General features: G+C 36.9%; 1 protein-coding gene across 4 annotated transcripts in view; it reads left to right on the plus strand.

Annotated features, from left to right (window-relative positions):
- The window catches only part of arhgap24 (Rho GTPase activating protein 24), a 225,601-nt gene extending 204,449 nt beyond the window's left edge, over window positions 1–21,152 (plus strand). For all 4 annotated transcript variants that reach the window (XM_056446149.1, XM_056446152.1, XM_056446151.1 and 1 more), the window contains 6 exons: window positions 1,438–1,645; window positions 9,191–9,323; window positions 14,514–14,587; window positions 15,108–15,229; window positions 15,321–16,398; window positions 19,325–21,152. In XM_056446149.1, the coding sequence (XP_056302124.1) occupies window positions 1,438–1,645; window positions 9,191–9,323; window positions 14,514–14,587; window positions 15,108–15,229; window positions 15,321–16,398; window positions 19,325–19,568 (1,859 nt within the window). In that variant the 3' untranslated portion in view covers window positions 19,569–21,152. The remainder of the gene's footprint in view (window positions 1–1,437; window positions 1,646–9,190; window positions 9,324–14,513; window positions 14,588–15,107; window positions 15,230–15,320; window positions 16,399–19,324) is intronic.
- The last annotated feature ends 6,809 nt before the right edge of the window (window positions 21,153–27,961 follow it).

The following is a 27,961-nucleotide window of genomic DNA, read 5'->3' on the forward strand; positions in this document are numbered from 1 at the left end:
CAGCTGATAGTAACTATTCCTAAAGACTGAGCTAATTTGTTTTTCTAGACAAAGCTCTGAATCAAAGATAACTCCTAGATTTTTTACTTGTTATTTAACATAAGTTGTAAGACTTCTCAAGCCCCCCAATGTAAGACATTCTTGTTTTTGAGGGGCTGAAGAGAATAACCTCAGTGTTGTTGTTTTTAAGTTGAAAGAAGTTTTTTGCCATCCAACATTTAATATCCTCAAGACAATCAATTAGAAACTGCCGGAAGTTCTGAGATTTTAAAGGAACATACAGCTGAGAGTCATCTGCATAAAAATGAAAAGAGATGTTATGTTTCCTTATAATATTACCAAGAGGAAGCATATATAAATTATTTCTTTCAATAATGTAAGCCTAAAATGCATAATTCTAGCTTAAGTTTTTTAAGCTTAAAATTAATAATGAAAACAAAGTTATTAAATGTTGTATTCTTATTTTAAAATAACTAATTAAATGTTACAAAAAAATGACAGGCAATAGATTGACTGATTCAATAGATCGATTTGTATAACCCTTGAAACATCTGAAATGAGGCTATGTATGAGAAATATATCTTACCTCTATATTTGATGAATATGTCTGTGGGTGTCGAAATGAATGTCCACCTTTTCGTTTGTCATATTTCATCATCATAAATTAAAATAACGATGTATGAGCTGAGCGCAATCTGTAGGACTAAAAAAATAAACCCTGAAATTGACCAATGTGAGGGGAGCTTACTCGCATGTGACTTGTTTTAACTATTTTGGTCCATTTAGAAACTTTCCTGAATGAAAGCGAACAGCACCAAGAACTAAAATTAACATTGTAACAATTTTAATCCTTGTTTCGGAACAAAACCATCAATCTACAGGTTTGAAAGTAATCTAAACTTACCACTAAAACTACAAAAGCTTTTATTAATCTAAGGTGTTGTTCATTTCTTAGTTAATGCCTAATAATATGTTAAAGTCGTATTATTAAATGAAGTAAAATGAACCAATTCAGCTGTATTTTTAAACTAATAACATAGTAACTGTAATAAATCTGGCCTTTTCTCATTAACTAATGTTTATTAATGAGACGTTACTGTAAACTTTTACCTATTGTGCTCTATCATCCTTTTGCAATTTTGTTTGGTTGAAACATTTGTTTGCTCTCTGAACATGTATAAATAATATATCAGTACACTAGTATTTTTTGTTGTCAATATTCCTGTTAAAGTACCCTTTTTGAAGCTTAGGTCAATACCGTGATGATACTGTATACCATGGTAAAAGCTTCAGTAAAAAATAAACTTTATACTGAAACTATGGATCAGCTGATGAATTCTGAATAAATTTTCAGCCAAGCGCTTCAACGTTCTAGCATAAAATCAGCAGGATTTTCTTTCTCATTGTTTTATCTGGTCCTGTGGGCTTGTGTTTCAGGGATCTTCGGGCAGAAGTTGGAAGAGACGGTTCGATATGAGCGTCGTTATGGCAACAAGATGGCACCCATGCTTGTGGAGCAGTGTGTGGACTTCATCCGCAACTGGGGTTTACGTGAAGAAGGCCTGTTTCGTCTGCCAGGACAAGCCAACCTCGTCAAAGAGCTCCAGGATGCTTTCGACTGCGGAGAGAAGCCATCGTTTGACTGGTACTTGCTCTTAATGCAGCATATTTACAGTGTCTGTTGTGAATTTTTGAAGACAATCTTCCATATCATTCAGATTAGTCCAGGTTTACTCGACATAGGCTCATTCTGAAAACATAGCCTTATATACATTTCTGGAGATCGCGATTTATGCAGCCAGAAGTAGGTATGGCTTCATTTCGTCTTTAAAACGAACGCAATGGTGCGGTATGACACTGTTCCGTTTCAGGCTTACCAGCTGACTGCTTAGCTTCGTATAGACGGCTTTCCTGCTATTATCAGTTTGTTCAGTTAGCTGGGCATGTATGCTGGTGGACTTGCGACGCAGAGAGAAACTGACCATGGTGACGGGGTTCGAGTCTGGCGAAGAACGGTTCCAGAAAGCAGGTAAGACAAAAACAAAAGCCAAAAAATAAAATAAACAAGTAAATAACAGGGTGAGAATGTGGTAAAATCTGAAAACGTAAAATCAGGCGAGGGCTTTTCTTTTTCTGGATTGTTTTTTAAAACTGTTGGTTGGGTGGGTCAATCAGTGCTTGTGTAAACACTGTTGGTTGGGTTTAAGGAAGAAAGAGGGTGGGTCAGTCGATCGGTCATTCAGTAAGTCAGTCGACAGCGGCCTCTGGAGGATTTATGTAAGAACAGCAGGCACAAATGGCAATCGCAAGAGAAATTTGAGATCTGGAAAAGGCCTCTGGTGGATTCGCAAAAACAAAAAGTGCGAAGAAAACGTAGCTCCTAGGACGGATTTGGCACTCTCCAGAAATGTATATAGTAGTACGTTTTCAGAATGAGCCTGGGTTGGATTTACTCTGTTATTATCTCTCTGGTTAGTTTCTTTGTATCAAGAACGTTCATTTAAAAATGTAAATATAGACATGGAGGATTTAAATAAGGTTTCCATTGTAAACAGGTAGGCTGAAATGGAGCTAAAATTCATGTAATGAAGAATTTATGAATTTTTGTTATTTTTAATGAAGACAGTTGACCAAACAGACCAAAACACAACTGGGGATTTATCTATCTATAAATAAGGATATCCCAATCGTTTTTTTTTTTCAGTCAGTGTCCGAGTCAGTTGATTTTGAGTATCTAGCGATACCGAAACCTGATTCGAAACTTCTATAATACATAAAAAAAAAGAATAAAGAAGAGCGAAGAAACAGATCCAGGATGTTCCTTATTTTTAATTTAATTCACCTTATTTTAACATTCAACATCTCTGTTTTTTTTTTTGTACAATATATTTATTACTTTTTTCAATTTGTATATCACAAAAGATTACACAGTTACAGAATTACACAGTTACAGAATAATAATCATGAAGACACAGCTCATTTTTTATACACTTTTCTCACTCCCATCAACCCATTCCCTTAAAAAATTAAAAATAAATAAATAAATAAATAAATAAATAAATAAATAAATAAATAAATAAATAAATAAACAAACAAGAAAAAAAGGATATGTTTAAATCAGGTAAAGAGTGTTTCCTGAGTTTATGTTTAGACCATGATACTCCCCTTTCAACAACTCTGTTAACAGACAGAGCACTTCCGTGAGGTAGCTTGAACAACCAAGTAATAAATAACATCAATTCTTCACGTTTGAACTTTAGTGCAACAGTAAATATATAAAAAAATCTAATATAAAAACAAATAGCACCTCAACTTTAAATACCCATCAAGCAATCCCAAGTTTACATATCTCACAGTTTGCTATGGCAATGTTGTCATCATCAACTTTATAATATCTCCAGACCCCAGACATACTCGCAATTTCTGCTTCAAGCTACTTCCGTGTTCTACTTTGCCGGCATTTTACAAATAGCATCTCTGCAACAAAGTGATGTCATGCCGCACGAGTTGCTGTGTGAAGTCAAGAAAGAGGTCTAACTCTGTGCCATCGCATAACTATAGATGTGTTAAAAAATAGTGAGAATATATATATATATATATATATATATATATATATATATATATATATATATATATATTTCTGAAACCGTATGATTGGACCCGATTTCCGATCATGTAATCGGATTTGGACTTCCCTATCTATAATAGTAGAGTATGATGACTGCAACACTGATTACAATGGTAATGTGTTAACTGATACACTGTCATTGAGAAATTTGGGGTTTTGTGTTTTTAAAATGGTTAGAGTAATAGTTAGTGGTACCTTATACAGGGTTAAATCACATTGTGTAGGAGCATTTATTATTTTATATTAGGCGTAGTGTATATATTAGTTCATCAAAAAAGTACCAAGAAGAAGCAATGCATTTTCAGAACTAATAATAATAATAGAAATAAATATTTTAAAGCAGCAAATCAACATAATAAAAGGATTGTGTGATGTGCTGAAAATACAACATCGACTTTAAAAATGTAAATAACATTAATATGTTGAGGTTTTTATTTTCTGCTGAGGATATATTAATAAACTCTACCACCAGTTTTTTAAACAGGGGTGTATTTTGAACTTGAATGCAATTCACTTTGGAAAAACCAGTCTGCAACACTTTCCTTTCCTTATTCAGATCGTAGCATTTAATGAACTGAACTGAGTCCTCATTAAATGCATGTTTACTCTGGCTCCATTGATAAATCAAAGTGAAAAGATGCAGCTGACAGCTCTGTTTACAGTCTATGAAGCTTGTTCTACATACATCCGCTTTATTAGGAAACCCGTACACTTTCCATCTTTTGGCTTTTTGCTTGATCAAACTGACTTGCTTTCGTCTCTGATGCCTGTCATTACAATAAAGCAGAGTCTAAAAATGGAATGTTCATTCAGATGTGAGCATTTTTTAACAACTCCAGTTTGTCTTTTTCTCCCTTTATATATACTTCTTCCAGTGATTTTCTCCAGAGGACCTATATCATTTAGGTGATGTTTTTCTACTGCCAGACTAAAAGTTTGTAGTATTTGAGTTATTTTGTCCAGTTTAAAGGGATAGTTCACCCAAAATTGAAAAATCTGTCATTTACTTACACTTGTTTCAAACCTTTTTGAGATTCTTTATTCTGTTAAACATTGAATAATATATTTAGAAAAATGTTGGAAACAGGGCTGGGTGATATGACAAAAATCTCATATTACACACACACATACACACAGTGCATCCAGAAAGTATTCATAGCGCAATCACATAGTAAGTACATGTAAGTAATTAATATTGCTCAGTAGTTAAATGAATAGTTACACTGTAACAATATAACCTAAAATATTGCTAAATAAATTGCAACGTGTTAAAAGGTTGCAATTTTCTCATCATTCTGATATTTACGGTTCTGCCTAAATCCATATTGTTCATTCAAAAGATGACAGAGTATTACAGTAAACAATGTATTTTGCATCATCATAAACAATCCATAAAAAATAAACATCGTAATATAAAACAAGAGACTTTTTATTTTGTCTGTATGATATATATCGTCATATTGCACAACCCTAGTTGGAAACCTGTAACCACTGACTTCCATGATATTTGTTTTTGTTAATAAGGAAGTCAATGGTTACAGCTTTTCAGCATTCCTCAAAATATCTTTTTTTGTGTTCAAAAGAAACTCATAAAGGTTTGGAATCACTTGAGGAAGCAAAAATAGTGAGTTTTTTTTATTTTTGGCAGATATATGACTTTAAGTTAATGTTCCCCCATGACGTAACCTTTAAAATATAGACATTAGAATTTTTCTCAGAAGCTTTCTCTGCACTTCCACAACACCAAACACTTCAGATCCCACCAGCAGCTGCTTCCTGGTTTATTTACAGTCTGCGATTTTAGCCATGGCTGTCAGAGCTTCACAATCACGCTGTCAGACAGAATTCGGCAGGGAAAGCACACTGCATATTTAACACCGCTCGTATTTAGATCTCACTGCTGTCTGAAGCAAAGGTGATAATTATTAAGGGTCACTGCACTGAAAATTCATTTGACGGTTACATTACACATGGGCCCGCTATTCCTGTGCAGCCCACCCGGGAAGTGTCAATAAATCCAGTTTGTTACAGTGTTGTCACAAGCCCAGGTCCTCTATGGGGCTGTTTTGCTAGTACTTACTTTGATTTATTAACAGCTTCCTGTTACTCATCATTACATACACTGGGATACATATTATATACCATATTATTGTAGTAATAAGTTTCAATGACTAAAACACATCTCTTTTGGCATCACTTGGACCCAATGTTCACTCCTCCACACCCAACCCAGGCTCATTCTAATTATGTGCCCAACATGTACAGTACATTTCTGGAGAGCGGCAAATACGTCCCAGGAGGTACTTTTTTTGCAGTTTTTGTTTTTATCGCAAATCCGCCAAAGACATCTGTGTATGCTTTTTGAGATCTCAAATTTGTCTCGAGTGCCATTCGCGCCTGCTCTTCTCGCGTAACTCCACCAGAGGGCGCTGTAGACCGACCGACCAACACCCTTCCCGAAACCCAACCGATAGTGTTTTCAAAAGCACCTATTTACCAGCGCCCTCCCACTTGCCTAAACCCAACTGACAGTGTTTTGAAAAGCAATCGAGAAAAAAGAAAAGCCCTCGCGGCAGCCTAATTATTACCATGTTTTCAGATTTTACCACATTTTCACCATGTTATTTCTAGTTTGTTTTATGTTTTGGCATTTGTTTTTGTCTTACCTGCTTTCTAAAACCGCTCTTCGCCAGACTCGAACCTCGTCATCACAGTCAACTCCTTTCTGCGTCTCAAATACTCCGGCACATGTTGCGACTCACTGAACAAACTGGTAACTGCGGTAAAGCATTGTTCCACATGGAGGTAAGCGGTCAGCTGGTAAGTGCGAAAAGGAACAGCGTCATACAACCCTGTAGCATTCAAGACGAAATGCCCCCATATGCTCCTCTGGCTACATAATTCACAATCTCCAGAAATTTTAATAGAAGTCATTAGTTTAAAGATTATATCTTAATTATGAGTGACTTATTTCCTCTGTCTCACTGGCGGTTCATGTGTGCGTGCGCTGCGTGTAATGAAAGACAATGACAATGAACCTTAAGGCTCATATGCTGACTTTTTGTAAATTATAGGCTACTGCATAGCATATAACAATTTTGTTGTTTATATATGATATTGCATTAATTTGCATACATGTTTTATAATCTGTAAAATGAAAGCCTTTGTTTGATGCGTAGTTATCATTATGCAAACATCATTATTTCATTGTCAAATGTTGTAAGCGCAGTATTACAAGTCGAGATCGCATTCATGAAATACGAGCATGCGAATCTCTTAGCTTGCGCGCAGATTTCCTCTGTTCGTGCACAAAACTTCTTGTACGCCCTCAGATATACACTGTTCAAGCGCAGATCTTCTTGTGTGCTCTGATATAAACGCTGCTAAAGTGTGATTTAGTGCGTTTATGTAACGAGTATGTCTCCAACATTTATTAGAAATATGGAATATTTATGAATGTCTCCTATAGACCTACAGAGTGGCATTAATGCGTCCTGAAGTAAAGTGAAACGGCTACAAACTCCAGTAAGATAAAGTCTTTGTTTGCAGAACCATAGACCTTTATTTATAAAATATAATTATGGAAACTGTGTTCATCTTAACTGAAAGCTACGTCGTGTTTGCTTGCCTCACGCATCATGCATCTGTCAGTCAGTCAGTAAGCACATCACCTTAAAGGGTTAAACAAATAACGCACAGCACTACTACGGTTACAGAAAAGTTTGGGCTATTATAATTCACTTACCTTTTAATACGTTTTGGTGCGATTATCACCCGCTATATTAACAAAAACGACATAGCATATAACAATTTTGTTGTATATATATTATATTGCATTAATTTGCATACATGTTTTATAAGCTGTAAAATGAAAGCCTCAGTTTGATGCGAAGTTATCATTATGCAAACATCAAGAAAAACTTTGGATTTGTTTCTTTAGTAGATTAGACTATGTAGCTTATTAAAAAATGTATATTATAAAAGTATAAATAATAACTATTAATAACTGTAATGTGGGTTTCCTCCGGATGCTCCGGTTTCCCCCACAGTCCAAAGACAGGTGGTACAGGTAAATTGGGTAGGCTAAATTGTCCGTAGTGTATGAATGTGAATGAGTGTGTGTGGATGTTTCCCAGAGATGGGTTGCGGCCAGAAAGTCATTCGCTGCGTAAAAACGTGCTGGATAAGTTGGCGGTTCATTCCGCTGTGGCGACCCCAGATTAATAGAGGGACTAAGCCGAAAGGAAAATGAATGAATGAATAATAACTGTAATTTTCCAAATGGAAAAAGGTTGGTTTGTTGGTTGTAGTCTACACTAAATCATCAACAGCCTATTTGTTGAGTTTATGATGCGGCTCCAGGCAGCACAGAGGCTATCAGCATCAGCGCTGGTTTGTGTCAACTCATCTGTGTCAAACTGTGACCAGAAATACCTTTCTTTCATTTTGCTTCTTTAGCAAAATACATCTGTAGGCACGTGTGATTGCACGTGTTACTGTCCTGCGAGTTAACAAATATGTGTTGCACATTTAGGGGCTGATAACAGCGAACACGCTTTTCCATTTCGAAAATGCGAGGCACACCCCACTGCCTTTTATGCTGACAATGAAAAACTGAAATCTCTGTAGACTGATGGCATTTCATGGTGTTCAGCCTTATAATCTTAAAATGTCACCTGTTTTGTCATCACTTTAGACATTACGCTAGAGAATCATTCAAATACTAGCTCTAACGGGACATTAGTGAATGAGCAATGGTTTCTGCTGTTCTGACGTCAGCTGCAGATGTGAAGGAATGGCGGAAGAAAGTAGTTCCTCTTACAAAAGGGTTTTGAGACTCTTCGTGTTTGATTTTCTTTTTTATATACATGATCATGCCGTCAAACTGCTGTATAAACGCAATATCACACTTGCAGCAGTGCGATGTGGCTTTATATCGTCACTGGTGGGACAGCCACACCTCCCACCAGTGCCGATATACAGCCGCATCGCACTGCTACGAGTGTGATATTGCTCATTTATTATACTGCTACTTTTGTGGCAAGCAGCCATGTAATTAGCGGGATAATGTACATCTAGGTGGTATAAACTTTGCAAAACAGCTGCTGGTAAGCCTTTCTGACTTTATTATGCAAGAACAACTGCAAAGATGTACATTATCCCTTTTGTATGTATTATTGAATATTGCCACATTTTTAGTTTTGACTAATTTCAGTTCAATTTTGGTGCAGTGCATTTGATGCATGGGGTTTGTATAACACTGTGCTTGTTGGGACACCAGAATCAATAATTTAATCTTGTGTAGTGTATCATAGTGGAAGTCACATCTGGGATGCAATGCCCAATCGATCTGCTTGATCATCTGCATTGTCAGCATCTGACTCTGTAATAATGGTACAGTATACAGTATGCGGAAAAGTCTAGAGCTGCAGTATTGTACAGTATATGAAAAATGAAGAAAATAATCTTTCAAAACAGCATGTGTGTGAATGCGTCTAGATTTATTTTTTTCATTGATCAACATATATTTATTTTGTCTTCTCTTTTCATCTTTGCCTGCAGTAACACAGATGTTCACACCGTGGCATCCTTGTTGAAGCTGTATTTGAGAGAGCTGCCGGAGCCCGTCATTCCGTTCTCTAAATATGAAGAGTTTCTGGCCTGCACCAAACTCCTCAGCAAAGACCAGGATGCCGTGAGTCATTTTGTTACACACCTGATTCAATATATAAAGGCATAAATACCTGAAGTTCACTTTAATAAAGACTTTTATTTTAGTATGTTCATGTACTGAAGTGAAATATTGAGTAGGGGCGGGGCTTTCTTTTGCCAATCATGTCAAACTGATCAGTAAGAGGGGCGAGGTTAAAAATATTGTGGCTGAAGCCGTCAAAATGACATCATCAGAGAAGGACCGCCACTCCAACTGTGGAAGCAAATGGAGGCTTTGATTGATTGAAGATTGAACAAACATATTTTTTTTTTCAAGTAGAATAACTTGCACAGCTTAATTGTTCACCTAAAAAATAACAATGTTTGCTAGCAAAATTATTATGGCAACTTTTGATTTCACACAGACTTTGAGAAATGGTGTACAGGGTGGGCCGTTTATATGGATACACCTTAATAAAATGGGAATGGTTGGTGATATTAACTTCCTGTTTGTGGCACATTAGTATATGTGAGGGGGCGAACTTTTCAAGATGGGTGGTAACCATGGTGGCCATTTAGAAGTTGGCCATCTTGGATCCAACTTTTGTTTTTTCAGTAGGAAGAGGGTCGTTTGACACATCAGACTTATTGGGAATTTCACAAGAAAAACAATGATGTGCTTGGTTTTAACGTAACTTTTTTCTTTCATGAGCCCCCTCACATATACTAATGTGCCACGTTAATATCACCAACCATTCCCATTTTATTAAGGTGTATCCATATAAATGGCCCACCCTGGATATAAAATATTAACAATGAAACAAGGGAGAACCAATGAAAGATTATTATATTGTAGTGTTTCCTCTAGGATTTTGTCCAGCTGTGGCGGCAGGCTTTTTACAGATCTACCAACTGCTTATGGCATAATTTCAATGTCAAATGTTGTAAGCGCAGTATTACAAGTCGAGATCGCATTCATGAAATACGAGCATGCGAATCTCTTAGCTTGCGCGCAGATTTCTTCTGTTCGCGCACAAAACTTCTTGTACGCCCTCAGATATACACTGTTCAAGCGCAGATCTTCTTGTGCGCTCTGATATAAACGCTGCTAAAGTGTGATTTTGGGCGTTTATGTAACGAGTATGTCTCCAACATTTATTAGACAGGAATATTTATGAATGTCTCCAATAGACCTACAGAGCGCCATTAACGCGTCCTGAAGTAAAGTGAAACGGCTACAAACTCCAGTAAGATAAAGTCATTGTATGCAGAACCATAGACCTTTATTTATAAAATATAATTATGGAAACTGTGTTCATCTTAACTGAAAGCTACGTCATGTTTGCTAGCCTCACACATCACGCATCTGTCAGTCAGTCAGTCAGCATGTCACCTTAAAGGGTTAAACAAATAACGCACAGCACTACTACGATTACAGAAAAGTCTGCGCTGTTATAATTCACTTACCTTTTAATAAGTTTTGGGGCGATTATCACCCGCTATTTAAAAAACAATGACAATGTTTTGGATGAGAAGCTTTAATGTAGCCCTGGCAGGATGAATTTTGGTGTGGCGCCCCGCCATGGAAAAGAATGGGTGTAACAGAAACCATGTATTGTTATTTATTAATTTTGATATATGTGTGTTTACATATATATTTCATGATTAGCTGTAGCTTGACTACCTTATCATTGTTTTTACAGTTAAATCCTTTAGTGTTTTCATCTTCGTTCCTCATATTTTTATTTCATAGTTTGATTTAACTTGCAGGACCATTAAAAGCAAATATTATGCATATTTATGTCATATGTACTTTTGGCCACTGCTGTAAATCTAGTGTTGTTTATCATTCAGCATTTTACAACACTTTCACTGTCTTCCATTGGCAAGGACTCAAGCACTTGCCAATGGAACGTAGTGTGCGACACCCATCAACTTCCCTGCACAAAGGATCATGGGGGCTGAAGTGTCCATTAGTTGTACCCATTTTGAAGGGCTCTTCAAAAGGGTCAGTTTTGTGTACTTCAGTTTGAAACAACACTTCAGTGTGGCAACTATGGTTGTTTTCACTCCAAAGTCCTCTACAGAGGGAAATATGCTGAAATAAAACAACTTGAAATAAAAGTTTCGACTTTTGACTCTAATGACTAAAAGGAAGAAATTGGCATCACATAAGATCAACAAATGCATTACAAGAAGTTTAGCTTAATTAACTTATGTTAACAAATGGAGTTTTGCTGTAAAATATTTAATGAACAATTACCCTACAAAAAAAGTGTGCGACACCAATCGAATTCCCTGCGCATAAGATTATGGGGGCCAAAGTGTCCATCTGTCGAAATGCTTCATTCTTCGAAGTGGCCAGTTTTGAGTACTTCAGTTTGGAATGACACTTCAATATGGCAGCTATGGCTGTTTTCTTTTTTCTGAAATGTGATTCAGTGATTGATGTATTCTGTTTGGAATACACCATTTTTCAAAGCCCTCTGGTTTATTTCATGAAGCTCTGAGTATCAGCAGCCGATTCGAATGTAATCACTCGATTGAATGGGCATTATGGGTGGTTATCAGCCGACAGATATGGGCCAGTAGGGGCCTTCTGTGCCTATTAATACGCTCAGAAGGCTGTAATCAGCTAAAGATCACATACGGCTGCAGCCGGAAGTTAACGAGAATTATTTATATTATTTATTAAATTACCCCTACACTAAACCCAACCATCACATTAACCATCAGAGTCTTTTCTATTAGTATAGCTGGTTAACCACAATAATTATTTATATTATTTATTAAATTTCCCATTAATTGTATTTTATTAGGCGACGCAGTGGTGCAGTAGGTAGTGCTGTCTGTAGTCCTCTGTATTAGTATGGTTGATTAACCATGTGGATGGATGATAAAAGCCTTCTGAGCCTACTAGAAGGCGCAAAAGGCCCCTACTGGCCCATATCTATCAGCTGACAACCACTGATAACACTCATTCAATCGAGAGATAACAATTGAAGCGAGTGGTATCAGAGTAGGTTCAGAATTGCCAAAACCTAACAAATTCAACCTGGCTTAAATCAGGTTTAGTGGCAAGTTTGAGATTGCTCGAAATAAGAAAACAATTATACCTCAATAAAAATCAAAAACTACAATTTTGCTGCAAGATGTGTTCTTTAACTAAGTCCTTTTTCACTTAGCGAATTTGGAGTTTTATTTTTCAGAGCCTGGTGCATTTTAGTGTATTGTTGGGTTCATTTAGGCAGGTTTGAACATGCAACTACACTTAAATCCATACCAAAACAAGCTTGAGACTAGTTAGAATGAAAACAAACTCTGCAATTGATCACTTGAAATAAGAAAGAAATTTGACCCTACTGACCAACAAATCTTTAAAAGCAGCAGTGTGTGTTTCCAACTGAAAACCAATGATGAAGACAGTTTAATGTCTGTAAAAAGTGTTATTGCTCTTCATGGATTGTGAGAAGTCTTGAATCCTGGTATTCAAGAGTTCACACTTAGATATTGCTTGATGCTATTAGCAGGTTTGGCATGCTGTCCCGGGAGAGAACCCTGAGCTCGGAGATAATTGAGCCCTGAGCTCCTGCCTGGTCAATAGAGCAATGTAAGGGGAGTACGAGATCAGGTGGTTCTCGAGAGCTCCCCGTGGTAAAGGAGGAAAGGGGGAGAAGGGGTGGATAGGGGGTTTCTTCAGAAACGAAGATAAGGGAGTGATTTTGGCTAGGCTACTTATAGTGAGTGTGGATTAATCTGATTGGCTAGCTAATGATTGTAGATGAGAGACCAGCTGCAGTCAATCATATCACGTGCTCCTCTCGAAATTACTTTGTGAAACTTCACTTGAAGCTACGGTCACACTGGGCTTTGTGTGTGCGAAATTCTGTCATATGGCGCTGCGAAAAGGGGCGGGATTAAACAAGATGATTAGACATTTAAAAAAGCGACCAATAGCTCCATGTTTTAAATTTCTGTCCAGAGAGGTCCTGTTTTGATCCTCGATTGGTCTCACACAGTCAAGTGATGCGATTTCACAGGTCAGAGTTCACCAAGCTTGAACTTTGCACTACAGTGAACTGCGAAACTTAACGCATGACCCTGCGTTTCCGGTCTGACGCATTCGCGTGCGTATGAATGGAAGTCTATGGGAGGAAAAGCCCAGTGTGACCGCAGCTTAATTCTATGTCATACCTTGTCAATCCATCATAATATCTCCCTCTTGATAAATAACAGTTTTACTTCCTTTCTCTTTGGCGCACTTTAAAATGTTGCCTTTTAAAAGTGAAAACAAGAAAAAAAAATGCAAGATTATATATTTAACTTCCCATTTAGGAACAAAGCAAACAGTCTGCAATGCCCTGAAGTGAACAGACTGAATAAAAGTTTGTTCTCTTCATTGTGAGCCTCATTGTAGACTCAAAGTGATTTTGACCTCCTCTTGCTTTTCTGTTTGAGCTCTGTTCCCATCAGCAGGCTGGCATATGACTCATCCCATTATTCAACTGCAGTCGTCTTTCATCTCAAGTACATCCATTTCTTCCTTCTTATTTCTTTCACTGAGCCTGAAGAAAAACTGATCGACCCCGAGAAACAGAAACAGCCTCATTCTGACTTTCAAGTTAGACTTTTAGCTTGCACAAATCAACATCGCGTCCAGCCAGAGGCATCTGAATCGTTTCAGAACTGAATCAAAGTGCACGACGGGTCATGCAACACTGAATTTAATTTACTGCCCCAACATATTTAACTAAACTCATACATTTTAAAGTCCCTCAAGTATGGTACATGCGAAAAATAAAATCATGGTACCACCTCAAATGAAGCAGAAGGCTTTAAGGGATCCATTTGTTTTTGAGAAATTGCTTTCTCATATGATGCAGCAAAGTCATTTTCATCAGAGAAAGCCTGCAGGAAAAAGGCATATCGACCATGATAAAACAGATGGAACGCTTCATTAAATCCAGACCGTCGTCAGTTGTTAAACTCATCGACCCAGGCCTAGCTGAATAAGCATTGTAATAACGAAATAAATTGTGATTATGAATATTTAAAGCCAATTAGAAGGAGTTCAACAGACTTTTAAAAGCCTGGGCTATGTTCAATTGTCTTTTGAATCAGTACATCTTTTAGTCCAGATCATTTAAAATTGAATTACAGTAATTAGTTTAAACAAATGTATGAAGCTTTTTTTTTGCCCCTGATATGTATTTAATTGATTTTCTCTATACAGGGAATGAAGGAATTAAGAAGACAAGTAGAAGCTTTACCAGTGGTGAACTACAATCTGCTTAAATACATATGCAAGTAAGTGTTTATTTCTGTTTAATTGTGGCTCGTCACAGTAGAATAGGGCAAATGTTTCATTATAATATATTTGGTCATACTTTATTTTGATAGTCTGTTTGTTGAATTTAACTCAACTCAACTCAATTTATTTCTAGAGCACTTTCAACCAACCACAATGGGTACAAAAGTGCTGTACATAAAAACACATAATACATGCAAACATACAAGCAACCAAAGTACATACACTCACAACACATGATTAAACGCTAAAGAAAATAAGTGTGTTTTCCGTGAACTCTGAAAAGACTCAAAAAAGTTGGAGAAGTTCTTATGAATTGACCCAGCCGAGGCTCGAACCAGCAAATTTCTTGCTGTGAGGCGACATTAATACCTACTGCGCCACTGCGTCGCCCAAATGCTATTTATAAACAAATAAAAAATAAAGTAAAAAGGTCACAATTTGCTTATCAATCAAATGGGTACCTACGGTGTCAGAAATATCAGCTACAATGTAATTTTTTTTTTCTCTCTCGTCCAGGTTTTTGGATGAAGTTCAATCCTACTCAGGTGTGAATAAAATGAGTGTACAGAATCTGGCTACAGTCTTTGGGCCAAATATTCTGAGGCCAAAGGTTGAGGACCCAGTGACTATAATGGAAGGTACAACTTTTTACCAACCTCTCTCGTTCCAGACATCTCTGAATCATAATTATAGTCCGACGTTTGATCGATGTGTTTGATTTGTGAACAGGAACAGTGCTGGTCCAGCAGCTGATGGCGGTTCTAATTGGTAAACATGATGTTCTTTTCCCTGCCGAAGAGGAGCACTCTGGCACCCTGGAATTGGTCAATAATAACAATAATGAGACCCAGAAACAGCCTACCAATGGCCAGCTTCAAAACAAAGAGAACAATAACACCACCGGGGCGCGACAGTGCACTTGGGACGCCCCTGAATCACCCAACCGCACTCCTCTGGACAATGGCTCGCCCCGTTCGGGAAGCCCACGTAATGGTTTTACAGGGCAGAAATTCGAGGTGACTCGCAGTCCACCATTAGCGGTGAAAAAGAACCCAGCTTTCAGCAAAGGTAGTGGGATTGTCACCAACGGATCATTCAGCTCCTCTTCATCGTCCTCCGGCGATGCCAATCAAGACAAAACCCAGACTCTACCCAATATGGGAACACTCCATGCCCGTCGTACTGGCGCAATAAAGGGCTCAGGCACCAAAATGGGTGTCCAAAATGGTGTTGTCAGGATGGGCGTATCCAGCACGGATGTAACCAATGGGACTATCAATGCGAGAAATGGACTCTGGGTTCCTAATGGTCACGTCACAATGCGTGATGGTAAAAGTCGAGACGCTGAGCACCAGCAAAACCGCTTGTCCACCTACGACAACGTACAAATCCACCAACAACAGATGACACAGCCCAGTCTGAGCAGCAGCTGTGAGGACAAGCAGAGTGTTGATAGCGCCACGTGGTCCACTTCCTCTTGCGAAATCTCCCTGCCAGAAAACTCCACCTCGTGTCGCTCCTCTACGACCACATGCCCGGAGCAGGACTTCTTCGGCAGCAACTTTGAGGACCCTTTGCTGGACGGGCCGGTGCAGGAGGAGAACGGACTGGCGGTGGAGGACAGGGAGCAGCGGACCAGTAATGGAGGAGGCCGGGGAAGCAGAGGAACCAGCAACAGCAGCGATAACAGCGATACGTTTCCTGTCACCAATGGACCGACCAATCACAGTGCACTGCACAGCCTGGTTTCCAGTCTTAAACAGGAAATGCTCAAACAGAAAAATGAATACGAGGCCAGGATCAAGAGGTGAGTTCTGACATGCATGTTCGGCAAAGTAGTGGAAACACAGTTTAAAATGTTCTGAGGTTTTCCACTTTTAGTAGTTGACAGGAGATACAGTACAGTAGGTAGTTGGCAACACATTTGATTGGATTGATTTTGTGGTGTAGATGCTCATGTGGTTGAATATAGTTAAACGTAATGATGGTAAAGAGCAAAAAAAAGAAAACATCTTCATCTGGAGAACACTTTTAAAATGTCAATAATGAAAATACATTACATTTTTATTATAAAAATGACTCAAATAGCTCTTAAGGCAAGTAAAAATCTGAGCTACTATTTGTCAGTAGGAGTAAAAAAGAATTACAAAAATGATTTTAAAATAATTTTAAAAACTATTTTCTTCTTTTGTTTCCCTGTTATTGTTTTGATGATGTATAATTAAAAATTAATTATTCGGTAAAACATTATTCTGTATATTATTGCTCATCCTCATGTCGTTCCAATCACCTGAGGCCTTCATTAATCTAAGGCAGTGGTTCTCAACCACCGGGCTGTGAACCGGTACCGGTCCGTGGATCAATTGGTACTGAGCTGCACAAGAAATCATTTATTTTTTTCCTTTTTATTTATTATTTGAGTCTTAACAATATTATATTTTGAAAAAAAAATGACAGGTCACCTGAATCCCGGACACCTGAGCACCAAAATTTAACCAAGAAGCTCGCAAAACGAGTAAGAAACAGATGTCTTTGGAAAGTTTGTTTGCCAAGGGGAAAAGGCCCAGTGAAGGACTCATGAACTGCCAAGGAATAGATCCGCAACCCATTTTTCAACAAATCAGGTGAATCCAGCATGTCTGTGCAAGAAGATCAACTGCTGGAGATCGCAAATAACGACGACCTTTTAGCGGCCGTTTTCATATCGCGTCCTTTCTACAGTTCGCGCAAGTTCGTTTTTTTCAATGGAGGTGTGCGCGCAAGTGGCGTGACATGCTCGGGCATTTCAGACACTTCCAGTTGAATGAATGCCCCAAGGAACATGTGACAAGGACTGACTGTTCAGCTTGTAAAGAATATACACATGTCGGTAGACTAATTATCTCAGACAAACACAGAACAGTCAAACTCTGCAGTGCTTTGTAATTTTGTCCATAAATAAAACTTGTATCAGAGTGACAGCTTGTCATCCTCTGAGAAAACGATTGATGGTCACCTAGAAACCTACCGACCACACAACCCCCTGGTCCACTGTAAAATTTCCAAGCGTTGACTGGTCTGCGATGATAAAAATGTTGAGGACCACTGATCTGCGGGACACAAATTGATGAAATCTGAGAGCTGAGGTCGGCCAAATTGAATAGCGTGGGATGCAAGGTATGGGGTGGTTGCCTGTGAGTGTGTGGGGGTGATGTTGGAGAAATTTTTAGTTGAACATAGAATTTTAGGTGCTAAAGCCCCCAAAATTTGGCCTAGCAATGTCCATGCTATGGGTAATAAGATGCCATAGGATATGTGGGTGGGACTTGCTTGCTATACAAACCTCCTGGAGTTTTCTTTGTTCAAAGTTCAGTAGATGACATGAAGTCCAACCTATTGTGTTTTATTAATGTGTACACCTACCACAACACTAAAAATAATTGTGCACCCTAATCTGCAAAGCGGTTTTAAAAAATTTTTTTACACAAAGTTTCTGTCTATGGAGGATGAGAGAGCTCCTGGATTTCATCTAAAATATCTTAATTTGTGTTCCCAATGATAAATAAAGGCCTCAGGGGAATGAAACAACATGAGTTATTTAAGAGTAATTAGTAACTGTTTTTATTTTTGGGTGAACTAAACATGGAAATTTAAAGAGGTTTTAAAGCAAGAAACAACTATTAGAGAATAGTGATTAATGCTGCAATTAACTTTTACCTAAAATGAACTATTCAAGCATTTCATTAAACAACCCAGGGTTCCCACACTTCTTGAAAGTACTTGAATTTCAGACATATGGATTCAGGGCCTGGAAAGTTCCTAAAACCTAACATAGGTCTTTGAAAGTGCTTGAATTAAATTTGATTTAAATTTGTTTACAGTGTTATTTCAACAAGTGTAGTGTGCAACTGTCAAAAACAGAACAAAAAACTGAGCTATTCCTAATTTAAAAATGTTACATTTAAATCTTGTACAATAACATTGACAAATAATGCACATTTTATCAAGATTTCAGAAATCCCATTTGAGTATTACCAGTATTGAATTCAACAAATTTTATTAAAGTTCTTTGAACATGACTGTTTAAAATAGTCAATTTTAAATATATAACAAGTAAATATTAAGAGTAAGTGAAATGTTAAGTTTACCCGGCAAGTACATGATGTCAATGTGACGTCAGATTGACATTATACCCCAATGTCATAGGGCATTGCCTTTTCTTTGGAAATGAAAATCGGGTTGACGTCAGAACATAACATCAGGTCAACGTCGGACAGACTTTGCATTTTGGTTACTTTCCAACGCAACCTAAAAACAACAAAATATCAATGTCTAATGATGTTACAGCTTGATGTTGTGTGGACGTTACCAATATGACGTCTGTCAGACAATACCTGCAATACCTGACAAATAAATGTCAGTATTTGACGTCAATATGTTGCATTTTGGTCACTTTCCAACACAACCTAAAATCAACAAAACATCAACGTCATTATTGTATGTCAAAATAACATTGTCCTTAGATGCTGGTGACCTAAATCTAACCTAATATTAACATCTTATAACGTTGTGTCTCTAATGGGTTGGAAGGATATTCAAGGTGCTACATATGCTGCTTTATGAATACAAAGGTGCTTGATTTAAAATGAGTGGTCCTTTAAAAAGTCGATGAAAGTTCTTGAATCTGGTGTCCATGAAAGTGAACCCTGCAACTACATCAACAGATTGACCCACTGTTCTCATCTTCACTGTAGTCTTGAACATCGCAATCTGGAGCTGGAGGCGGTGATGGCGAATCTGCACGAAGAGCTGGACCAGGAGAAGAAGAAATACACCATGGTGGAAATCAAGCTGAGGAACGCCGAGCGAGCCAAAGACGACGCGGAGAAGAGAAACGAAATGTTGCAGAAAGAGATGGAGCAGTTCTTCTCCACCTTCGGAGACCTCACCGCAGACCCACGGCGACCCGACCGAGCAAACACCATCTGGATCCAGTGAGGCCTGTTTTTAATGTTATCATGTTACATAATGTGGGTGATATTTGGACAGGAGATGACTTTATTAAGCTTCAGCCTCTCCTCAGCATGGCACGTTTGGTGCCACACGGCTGAGTGAAGCCCATTGAGCCAAATTGTCAACTGAATGTGGACCAGTTTTTGGATTGAACTCGTTTATGAAGAGATGAGAGAAGAGACGATGAATGATGAGGTGAGAAAAGCGTTAAAATGAACTCTTAGATGATGGCAAACTCCTGAAGGACGACAGGAACACGAATGTCACTTGTATTTCTTCTTGTGATCCAACCAAATGTGTCCTTGAGCTGTTTCATTTGTTCTCGTGTACATAAAATGCGAAAAATTCCACGGTGTCTGTATAAATGCTAATTCATGTTCAATGTACGTACTGATATTTAAAGCGGAGAAATCTCGATGTGTTACATATAGGTTTTATATCAAGGCTTTTCCTTGCACTTAACGCGTTATGAGTTGCTATGTTGTTTTCTGGTATGGTACGACGAAGTATGAAATGTGGAAAACGTTCGAATATTGTCTGATTGGTCTGGTTTTGCGTAAGCCATCATGGAAAAAATATTCTTCAGTATTCAAAAATAATGTCTTTTAACTTCACTGTAACAGATTTTATGCAAGCGTATCACCTTAAAATGGTAATTATTAAATACATTTCAGACTTTTCTCAGAATTGCAGGTTTATATCTCACAATTGTAAGTCGTAAACTTGTACAATTGACTGTTAACATCACAACTCTAAGAAAAAAAGGCTTTTATGTTTGGTAAAGTTTTAAACAATTCGCTAAGTCAGAATTGTGAAACACAAACCTAGATTAGTGAAACGTCAAAGTTTTGAGGAAAAGTCTCAATTTTGAAGTTACGAATTAAAAGGTTAAATTCTGACTTTGTCAATCGTAATGGTCTTGCAATTTTGAGATCTAAGCTTGATAAAGGTTTTTAATAAAGGCAAACTCACAAATCTAAACTGCATCATATAAACTGAATTCTGAAAAAAATGTAAATGGTTATATGTAACGTAACCTTGACTAATTGCATACAAAATAAAAGTGTGTGTATATATATATGTATTATAAACAGTGCTCAGCATAATTGAGTATACCCCATTTTTAAAATCTTTTTATCCATTGCTCAGTGGATATGGGCAATGTATTTTGGTGCATTTAAACAAAACAGATTTATTACACAGATATATTTATTAAAATAATATTTTTGTCACCAAACATATTTAAGAATTGAAAAATGATACAATTAAATTCAAGCAAAATATTGCAAAAAAAACTACAACCTACAAAAATTCTACAAAATTTTTCAATTTTTTTGTTTATCTTGATTTTTCCTCTTTTTAGAAATTGCATGTAATATTTTTCTATAACATATAAATTTGGCTGTACAAGTTTTTGGTCCGTTATCGTAAGTTATTTTATTAGATAAGCTCCAGATTTGGCTTCAGTACTGACTACTCTAATGTATATGCACAAATATAATATTGTATAGCCTCCTATTAAAAATATGAATTTAAAAGAGAGATTTGTGAGGGGTGTACTTATATATGCTGAGCACTCTATATATATATATATATATATATATATATATATATATATATATATATATATATATATATATATATATATGCACACACATACATGTATATACTTTTAAAAATATTACAAATTATATTTATAAATAATTTTAAGTTATATCTAAATATTTTATGTATAAATTAACATATATAAATGTTTATACAGTACATACATACCTGGATGTATTTATATATAAAGGTTACACACAAAATTATCTTAACTTAAGCTTTTATTTTGTATGCGATTAATTGTGATTAATCTTCAACAGTCAACTCTTAATTCCAAGATGTAAACTTAAAACTGCAAAGTTTAATCTCAGCGAGAGAGATGCACGGTACAGTAGACAGAGTCGTGCTGCCTTGTCACAAAATTTTTATTTGCCTGTGACTATTTGTCAATTGTGCCCAAATACAGTCTTAAAATCGAGAAACAATTTGTGCTTTTAAGCCTTTAAATGCTACCTTCTCTGTGATGTCGTAAACACAATATTGCTTTTCTTTTCCTCTTATCTGATTGGATGTTGTCAGCATTATAAGTTATTTGTTTTCCATAACAGCAAAGAGACGGCAACATCAAATTATGAGGCTAAAAGAAAACATCTGTTTCTAATGTTGTGGAAACAGACATTTACATGGGTACAACACAACGGAAAAAAAATTAAGGGATGTTTTGCATAGTTTGCCGTCACTTTTTAGTCAGCCACCTTTTGTTTTGCAATAAAATACCTGCACATCTTCCATACTGCTATATTTTACTGCTAAATATTTTAACATATTTTAAATATTAAAATTTTTGATTGACACATTATTTTTGACACATTATTTAAAATGTGTGGCTAAGAAATAGCAGTTCACTTTTTTTTTTTGCCAGTGAAAATTTTGGCAGGGCAAGTAAAAATCTGAACCACTGGTTCAATTGGGCTAGTAGAAAAAATCCTTAGCGTTTAACCCTGGAACATACGTTTATTTATAATTGATGATTTTAAATCACAAGATAAAAACACAATTGAAAGAAATAAAGTTAAAATAGCGAGAAGTAAACTAGGATAGGCCAACACAATTTCACAGAAATTCGTAACTTTTTGATTTAGCGGCTAATTTGTATGAATTCGTGCAATCTCAGTCCTACAATTTAGTACGATTTGCTCATCCCCCAATGACGGTTGTGTTTAGGGGAGGAGTTGAGTGCCACGCCTCCTTTTTAAAATCGTACATTTTCATACGACTGAACTCGTATGAATTAGACACTAAACTGACAAAACATAAAATAGTTACGTTTTCTCGTGAGATCAGGCTGGATTGGCAGGTAAAATGTCCAAGGCTATTTATTGGAGTTGCACAACTGTTTTTTAAGTCACAAATAAATTGTAAAAAATCCTACAGATCAGTCGTATATTAAAAGTCTAATGCTGGGTTTACGCTGAATGCGAATGTAAGTATTCGCATGGGTAGATTACAAACAGAATCAATGCAAAATACATATAGATGTGAATTTCTGCTAGGCTTCACACACTTGTCGTAACGTTACAGAATTCATCTCAATCGCGTCTTCTTGTGCGAGTTCAAAAAGTTCAACTCGATAACAAAACATTTGCACGAGACAAAGAAAACGTGAGTGATCTAGGGCGAGTGCTTTGTGTCTGCTGTAAGCCCAGCATTAGCATCTTACATAAATGTAATTCTAATTTTATTTTATTTTTAAAAAGTCAATCAAATACTGATGAAGAACGTTTTTTTGGATGCCACGGCATTTCACGCAAGACCAAAAGCAAGCAGAGCAGGAGGCGTGTAAATACTTGTGTTTGTGGTTTGCTGGACGAGAGCAGCATCTGTTCACATGAAGACTGAAGCTTTGACCATGGATCTTGCTTTCTGTGTGTTTGGGCTCTTTGGCTTTGTCTCAGCTCTCCATGCTTCTACTGTAGCCTTGATGCATTCGGTGAAATGCAATGAAATTAAATTATGTGAACTCATATTAAGTTGTCGTGTTTATTGTGTTAACCAGCAGGTTGGAATGCAGATGAAATCTGTAGGTGGTCTTGATATTTATAAGCAGAAAATGAACTTTATGAGTTAGGATAACATCCTCTCAAACTATTTCTGGACATCATTCAGGAACAAATAAGTTCAGTGTTTCTTAATGATTGGTATTGAAATGTCTGGTTACAGTATAAATCTTTAAATATGTGACGTAAAACACAGAATGTTACAAATTTGCCTGAAATTATAACATCGTATTCCAAATATTATTAAAAATCACAAGATTATCTCAATATAAAGTGGTGTATGGATGTCCACTATAGATATAAGTGGCTACAAGTTTTCTGACATTCTTCAAAGTATCTTCTTTATGTTAAGCAGAAGGAAATTCTATTGCTTTTGGAACTACTCAAGAGTGAATACATTTTCATTTTCGGGTGAACTTTAAAACTTCTCTCTAGACATCTAATGCCATCCTGGTGCACTCTAGGAATGCACATGTCTGTCATTTCAGCCAGTATTATGGTGCTTTTTAATCTAAAGATGCCTCAGTGTATTTGACCGTCAGGCCCATGAGGTTCCTGTGCTCTTTGTCCCACACACTCTGCACTGGATAATAGGTTTAAAGCAGCCGGACAAAGTAAACGCAGCCCACAAATTCCATTCTGAGCTGCTGATGACAGAAACAAGCCATCCAGGAATATTTTCACGCCAGGATTGATGTGAAGAATACAAACCTTTGGAAGCCGGACAGAAGCCCAGATAATAGAGGTTTTGATTCCGTTTTATAGAACTAAACCAAATGAGACGGAGGTTCACTGTATAGAGCTATTGAGATGATAAAAGTGTGTGTGAAACAGAGAGTTGAATAAAATGGAAATAAGAAGTGTTTGGAGGTCCTGATAGCTACTCGGATCTACCATTATCCCATTAAAATGTGCAGTATTTGATTCAGAAATGTTACATGCACAGAACACATTTCTAAAAACTTCAAGACTCCGTTTATCTTAAAACATGTTAATTTATGTTATAAACATGCAAATGAGTTAATTTATGCTGCATAAAACATATTAGAAACACAGTAGCAACATGCTAGTCCATGCTAACCAAATGTCAGTTAATGCTAGAAAGATTGTAAACAGATAAGGACATGGTAATTCATAAAAAGTGAAAACATTAGCCATGTGTTGTAAAACATGTTAGAAACATAGTAGCAACATGCTAATCCATGCTAACAAAATGTCAATTAATGCTATGAGAAATGGTAAACATACTAAGAATGTGGTATTTCATAGAACATGTGTGGTAAAACATGTTAGAAACATAGTAGCAACATGCTAATCCAGGCTAACAAAATGTCAATTAATGCTATGATAAATGGCAAACATACGAAGAATGTGGTATTTCATAGAAAATGTGTGGTAAAACATGTTAGAAACATAGTAGCAACATTCTAATCCATGGTAACAAAATGTCAGTTAATGCTAGAGAAATGGTAAACATTCTAAGGACATGGTAAATCACACAACATGTGAAAACATTAGTCATGTGTGGTAAAACATGTTAGAAACATAGTAGCAACTTGCTAATCTATGCTAAGAAACGTCACTTAGTGCTAAAGAAATGGTAAACATACTGAGAATGTGGTATTTTATACAACATATGAAAACATTAGTCATGTGTGGTAAAACATGTTAGAAACATGGAAGCAACATGCTTATTCAGGCTAACAAAATGTCAATTAGTCCTAAAGAAATGGTAAACATATTAAGGACATGGTATGTCATACAACATGTGTGGAAAAACCTGTTAGGAACATGATAGCAACATGCTAGGCCATGCTAATAAAATATCAGTTAATGCTAGAAAAATAGCAAACATACTAAGGACAGCAGGGTGGCGTGGTAGGACAGCGAGTAGCGCTGTCGCCTCATAGCAAGAAGGTTGCTGATTTGTGCCCCGACTGGGTCAGTTGGCATTTCTGTGTGGAATTTGCAAGCTCTCCCCGTGTTCGCATAGGCTTCCACCGGGTGCGCTGGTTTCCCCCACAAGTCCAAAGATATACGCTATAGGTGAATTGGGTAAGCTAAATTGTCCATAATGTATGTGTGTATGGTATATGTGGTTCCCAGTGATGGGTTGCAGCTGGAAGGCCATCCGCTGCGTAAAACATATATTGGAGAAGTTGGTGCTTCATTCCGCTGTGGCACCACCTGATTAATAAAAGGGACTTAGCCAAAAATAAAATGAATGAATACGAAGGACATAGTGTTTCATACAGCATGTGAAAACATAGTCATGTGTAGTAAAACATGTTAGAAACATACAAGAAGCACTCTAATCAATGCTAACAAAATCTCAACTAATGCTAGAGAAATGGTAAACATTCTAAGGACATGGTAATTTATACAACATGTAAAAACATAAGCCATGTCTGGTCAAACATGTTAAACATAGTAGCAACATGCTAATCTATACTTACAAAATGTCGACTAATGCTAGAAAAAATGGTAAACATTCTAAACATGGTGTTTCATACAACATATGAAACATTAGCCATGTGGTAAAACATGTTGGAAACATAAGTAGCCACATGCTAATCTATGTTAAGAAAATGTCAACTAATAGTAGAAAATAATAAACATTCTAAGGACATGGTAATTCATACAACATGTGAAAACATAAGCCATGTTTACCACACATAGTAGCAAGGAAGGCATTGTTTTATTTAACACATCTTTTACACGCTTAAAAACATAGGTGCATGGGAAAAATGTTTTCCACAGAGATGCCATAGATCCCCAAAGAATCTTTCTAATGAAACATAATCCTTTTCCCCAGTGTGAAAAACATAATGTTCTAAAGAACTATTTTTCCACTACAAAGATATATTATATATTCATTCATATTTTTTTCGGCTTAGTCCCTTTATTAATCAGGTGTCGCCACAGCGGAATGAACGACCAACTTATCCAGCATATGTTTTACGCAGCGGATGCCCTTCCAGCTGCAACCCATCACTGGGAAAATGCCATACATTCTCATACATACAATACAGACAATTTATCTTACCCAATTCACCTACACCGCATGTCTTTGGTCTTGTGGGGGAAATCGGAGCACCTGGAGGAAACCCACACGAACACGGGGAAAACATGCAAACTCCACACAGAAATGCCAACTGACCCAGCCAGGGCTTGAACCAGCAACCTTCTTGTTGTGAGGCGACAGCACTAATTACTGCGCCACCACGTCACCCATATATAATATACAAAAAAAAAAAAAAAAGAGATTTACATAAAATCTGCTCTCTCTCTCTCTCTCTTTTCTTTGAATTGTAAAGCCCAAACTATTTTCATATTATCTACATACATTCATTTAGCAATAAACCTTCTTAACATACGAAGTGAAACTACTTCAGGAAATCATGAAAATACTATTTTTCTATATTTAAGTAATTTGCGGAGGTTCTTTGGGGAACCAAACATTGTTTTGTTTTTTTAACCTCCATCAGCTGCTCTCCTTAATTAACGAAACTAATGAACCTAAACCGCGTCAGCAGCATCAGACTAGGGCAATAGCGAAAGAGAGACCAGGTGAAATGTGTAACAAACCACGGAAATACACACTTGTATGTGCCTTTTAGTGCTGACGACGGTAACTGAAGGTAAAACAAAGGAGAAACTGACGGCCATATAAACTCTCACAGGGTTAAAATCATTATGTCAGTTTGTATAAATGTTATCAACGACAACTGTGGTTAAAAACAACATATCAAGCGGACTGGGCAACAATCATCAAAGATCATCGAAAAATTTGAAGCTCGCTCATGTCAGGTAAGGTCTTTTGATGTGATAGTTTTTCGCTAAAAGTTTCTCACACATGTGCGTCTAATAAGTAATCGATAAACTTAAATGTTTTCACACGTAACGTTATCTCTTTTTGGAGCTTAATGGTCTTTCACAGAAAAGTCTCGGCAAAGCTCATTACTTCTAGCCAGACAGCACATGCCATATATTTTTCAGGTCAGCTGGTGTAGGAACTGTATAATCAATTACGTAGAAAAAGCTTGAGAATTGCTCTGAAACTCCACGGGTGATCTGATGTGATGAAGAGGATAATTTGACCTTCTTGAAATGTCGGAATCACACAGAGCAAGTGATTAATGTTAACAAAGCTTAACTTTAATGCTGACTTCAGAGAACTGGAGTGTGGACCACAGGCGAGATTTCTTCATTATTTTCAATGCATAAAATACAGTTTCCCTGCATATCTGTTGAACATTTCTTGCAAATATCAAACTAAAATATGGTAATTTACAGAAGTTTGATTATTATTAATAATAATAATAATAAAAGGGCCTAATAATTCTTAATGTCGGAATCACACAGAGCAAGTGTTAATGTCAACAAACTTTAGTGCTGACTTTAGAGAACAGGAGTGTGGACCACAGACGAGATTTCCTCATTATTTTCAATGTATGATATAAAATACAGTTTCCCTACATATGTTTTAACACTTCTTGCAAGAATAAAATTAAAATATGGTAATTTACAGAACATAATAATAATAATAATAATAATAATAATAGGGCCTAATAATTTTTGAAATGTCAGAATCACACAGAGCAATTGATTAATGTTACCAAACCTTAGGGTGACGCAGTGGCGCAGTAGGTAGTGCTGTCGCCTCACCGCAAGAAGGTCGCTGGTTCGAGCCTTGGCTGGGTCAGTTGCCGTTTCTGTGTGGAGTTTGCATGTTCTCCCTGCATTCGTGTGGGTTTCCTCCAGGTGCTCCGGTTT

The sequence above is a fragment of the Danio aesculapii genome, chromosome 21 (genome assembly GCF_903798145.1).
Source record: "Danio aesculapii chromosome 21, fDanAes4.1, whole genome shotgun sequence".
Taxonomy (NCBI): Eukaryota; Metazoa; Chordata; class Actinopteri; order Cypriniformes; family Danionidae; genus Danio; species Danio aesculapii.